The 4,778-nt window shown below is 40.4% G+C and overlaps 1 protein-coding gene across 1 annotated transcript; it reads right to left on the bottom strand.

Moving 5' to 3' along the window:
- Positions 1–350: 350 nt before the first annotated feature.
- LOC139448743 (monocarboxylate transporter 2-like) lies at positions 351–4,380 on the bottom strand. The gene is made up of 5 exons (XM_071230282.1): positions 4,230–4,380; positions 3,519–3,662; positions 1,605–2,564; positions 1,199–1,249; positions 351–403 (listed from the first exon to the last, which is right to left on the bottom strand). Exons 1-5 carry the CDS (start codon positions 4,378–4,380, stop codon positions 351–353), a joined length of 1,359 nt encoding a protein of 452 aa, XP_071086383.1.
- Positions 4,381–4,778: the final 398 nt, after the last annotated feature.

Here is a 4,778-nt window from a genome sequence, read left to right as displayed (position 1 = left end):
ACACGTCACAAACACATGGGAAGGCACGGTCACCTGAATACTGATCAGGTGTCGTCACTGATTCCTATCAGTACCCATGCTGACTATGCCGCACGTAATATGGAAGGACAGCCACACCCACCACCACTTTGATAATCACTTATGGACCATATTGAAATGAACATAAATATTATAACATTTATAATAAATATAAAAACAGAAGTACAGGAGCCCCGCTATCATTGTATGTCTGTCTGATTGACTCCACTCGCACCACGATTCACCACCCAGTCTCAAAACTATCTCCCATCTCTTCATCAACCCCGACCATTACTCTTACCTACTGTACTGCAATGCTGAGATTTGTTCTATCAACACATTTTTGTTAATGCTGTTGATATGGAGCTGAGGACCAAGCATGCTCCTGAAATGAACAAACAAAGTTCTGTACATACAGCGCATGTCATACAAAACATCCGTTTATTTAACACAAATAACAGATACACAATTAGCATTCTGACAGGAATAAGGGGCACGGGTGGCCCAGTCGTCTAAGGCGCAGCGATTCGCTCTGCAGAGTTGCGTCCCTTGGGCACGCCAGAAACCTATGATTGTGGGTTCGAATCACTGTTCGCCCCGATTATGTTTCTAGGTTTGTCAGCACCATACCCGTGCTCTTGGGTTTCACTGTAGTGGTAAACGTCTGAGACCTGCATCACTTCGGGCTTTCCTCCCACATTAAGCTGACACGCCGTGATATAACTGGAATAATGTTAAAAGCGGCCTTAAATCCAACTCACTCTGACAGGAATAAAATATAAAATATTTTGGGTGTGTTTTCTGTTACCTTTTGACGTGAATTGACAGATGCTTTCCATCACTATCAGTAAACCTCGAGACGACAATAGAATAATAGAATGGGCGGGGCTTGTTTTGTGTAATTGCGCTGAATGATATCACTGATTTCGTATTGTTGTTTATATTGTGTGTGTGTGTGTGTGTGTGTGTGTGTGTGTGTGTGTGTGTGTGTGTGTGTGTGTGTGTGTGTGTGTGTGTGTGTGTGTGTGTTTTTATAAATACATCAGCAGTCTGTGAAGTTATTATGTTTTAAATATTTATTTATAAGAATTAACTTCAATATATTTTGGCGTTTATAGAGCTACGTGTACACTTAAATCCGTGAATCAATACAGACAACATTAAAAACATCAACCCATACCTGCAAACACATATGTGTACTCGTATATACCACTGCATTTGTACAAGATGCCTGGAACAAACGCATTAAACGTTAAGCAGAACATTTTGCAGGTATCAAATGATATTACATTAGTGTATCTCATCTCCAGTATTATCAGAGACTTGGCACACTTCAAGAGTACCAATAATTAGTTGTCAATGCCGTTAATTTGTTGTCAATACCATTAATTTGTTGTCAATGACATTAATTAGTTTTCAGTGACATTAATTAGTTGTCAATGACATTAATTAGAACAAAAGTGTTAATACAAATTGGCGACAGACAGCAGTAAGAATCGAAATAACTGGACAGATAGAGCTACATGAAAACTGTACCAAATATTGTCATGATCACATGTTATATTGTCCCCCACACATGTACCTACTTGCTATAGGAGGTCCTAACAAATTACCAAGCCCGCAGAAGAAACACACGATTCCATATGCAACGGCAACGTGGGGCACACCAAGCAGATTTATGATGATTGGTCCGATGAGAGAATTGATGCCATGACTGTATGTCCCATAAAAGTAGCTACGAGCAAGTAGTGAACCGTATGTAAAAGGGCCAACAGTAAACAAGAAAGATATTATTCCTGCCAAACCCGATAGTCCCACTTGCAGCACCACGGCATCTATGTTGGAGTCTGAGGCTGCTATTCCTGCAAATACCCGTGAAAACATGCTCCCTGCTCCCATAGCAGTTAGGAGACTTGCAGCCTCCGCTGGAGAGCGTCCTTTGTGTTCCGCGTAGTTGGGCAGATGGAATATCCAGGCAGCTTCACCTAAACTCCATAGCATAATGCTCAAGCAATACATCCAAAACGAATATTGTCTGAAAATGTCAAATCTTTTCCTCAAGCGACGCCAATTGCTGCATAACCGTTTCTGAATTTGTTCTGCTTCATTTCTGGAATCCATTTCATGTAATTGTGTTGCAACGTATTGTCGTACTTGAGAAAACTCAGTCGTCTTCATATTTACCAAACAAAATGACCGTTCGTCGGCTTGGGACATCACCGTAGTGTCGTCATTTTCCGATGTTTTCAAGACAACGCATTCTTGTGTTTGCAACCCTTTCGCATCTACTAATGGGCATGGTCTAACCAGGTGCGCTGGTCTCAATAATGCACCTGCCACACACATATTGAAACCAATGCCGCCCATTATCAATAGTGTTCCGTGAAGTTTATAGTAGTGGAGAAGGTATTGACTGAGTGGACATCCCACGAACAAGCCAGCTCCACATCCTGCCATACATATTCCATAAGCAGCAGGCCTTCGTTTCCGGAAGTACTGCCCTGGTATAACTCCGATCACATTGACACCAAGCCCTAAACCCACACCTGAAATTACATTGGTTGGTTGTCGGTTGGTTTGTTGTTTAACGCCGCACTCAGCAATATTCCAGCTATATGACGGCGGTCTGTAAATAATCGAGTCTGGAAAAGACAATCCAGGGATTGACATCATGAGCATCGATCCACGCAATTGGGATCGATGACATGCATCTACAAGTCAGCGAGCCTGACCACACCCGTTAGTCGCCTCGTACGACAAGCATAGTCGCCTTTTACGGCAAGCGTGGGTTGCTGAAGACCTATTCTCTTTGAGGGTGGTTTATTTATTTACATTGATTACCAAACAGACTGCAGGAATTACAATAAACGTACTGTAATCCTCACAGGTCGAAATTACATTGAGACACATTACAATGTGTAATTGATAGACAGTGAGACAAAGGGACATACCAATACAAAGAAGACAGTGGAAAGGACTTCTTGAATGACAGTTTATCATTTTATTGTATCATGATTGTAACTTAACTGTTCAAGGGTTTCCGTTTCGTTTTACAACTTTAGTCACCATATTATTCTTTACAGCTTCTTTATCATTCTGTCACCTGATGTGTTAACACTCACATAAATGCATTTAGTGAGAATAAATTGCTTGTTACGATTAAATGTGTTTGTTTGTTTGTTTCTCGTTTAACGCCTCACTCAGCAATACTCCAGCGATATGACGGCGGTCTGTAAATAATAGAGTCTGGACCAGAAAATCCAGTGATTGATATCATGAGCATCGATCCACGCAATTGGGATACGATGACATGCATCAACCAAGTCACCGAGCATGACCACCCGATCCGTTAGTCGCCTCTTACGACAAGCATGGGGTGCTGAAGACCTCTTCTCTATGAGGCTGGTTTACTTATGTACATTGATTTGACCAATCAGATTGCAGGAATTACAATATACACACTGTAATTATGATATATATTCATGTTAAACCATTCCCACCTGCAAGAAGGCCAGATGTAAGTAACAGGCCAATGATAGTTTGGCAGAACGAGGCTACAGACATTCCCAGAAGCATCAGCAGACCCCCTGCCATAGCTGTGATCCTGGCACCAACCTTCTGTTGAACGACTCCAGCAATGGGACCTACATAAATGAGAACATGTTATGTGAGAATAACAAAATGAAATGTGTTGAACGACTCCAGCAATGGGACCTGCATAAATGAGAACATGTTATGTGAGAATAACAAAATAAAATGTGTAGATGATTCGAAAAATTCGTGCTACAATCTTAACAGAGGTGACTGTCTTGCCATTATCATGGTCATAATAACATATTGTTTATTCAAATCACTACAATGATACATTACATTCATATTTACTTTTACACACCCAAAATACATATTTCTATGCTTTGCTCGGCATGCGGTCATGTCTGCCATTTCGGACAGATTTTAATGGTTGTACGCCAGCGGTTCAAATCTTAGGAATTCGCATCCTTTGTGGCTGCACATAGTTAGAATCAATGGACATACTGACCAAGTAAAGTGTATGTTCCGACAAGAGTTGAACCAATCCATGATGTTTTCGTAATATCGCCTTCAACTTCTTCCATTATTGCAATATTTAATGGTTGGACGCCATCGGTTCAAATCCAAGGACTTTGCATCCTTTGTGGCTGCACATAGTTAGAATCAATGGACATACTAACCTAGTGAAGTGTATGTTCCGACAAGAGTTGAACCAATCCATGATGTTTTCGTAATATCGTCTTCCACTTCTTCCATTATTGCAATATTTATTACTCCTGTCGAGCATATGGTGACTCCAATTATGAACTGGATGCTGAAGGTGGTACCCATGGTCAATGTCGCTTGTATAAGCCATCTGTATATAGAAAAGTAATACCTATGACCAGAGGCACTTGTTGTAGCCGTCTGTATATAGAAAAGTAATATCTTTGGTCATAGGCACTTGTTTTAGCCATCTGTATAATGAAATGTACTTCCTTCAGAGAAAGTCACTTGTATAAGTCATCTGTATATAGAAAAGTAATACCTTTGGTCAAAGGCACTTGTTTTAGCCATCTGCATAATTAAATGTACTTCCTTCAGAGAAAATCCCTTGTATAAGCCATCTGTACAAAGAAAAGTAATACCTTTGGTCAAATGCACTTGTTTTAGCCATCTGTATAATTAAATGTACTTCCTTTGGAGAAAGTGACTTGTATAAGCTATCTGTATATAGAAAAGTAATACCT

Source organism: Haliotis cracherodii, unplaced genomic scaffold (genome assembly GCF_022045235.1).
Source record: "Haliotis cracherodii isolate W230 unplaced genomic scaffold, xgHalCrac1.p SCAF_7, whole genome shotgun sequence".
NCBI lineage: Eukaryota > Metazoa > Mollusca > Gastropoda > Lepetellida > Haliotidae > Haliotis > Haliotis cracherodii.
This window is presented reverse-complemented; position numbering and strand designations above follow the sequence as displayed.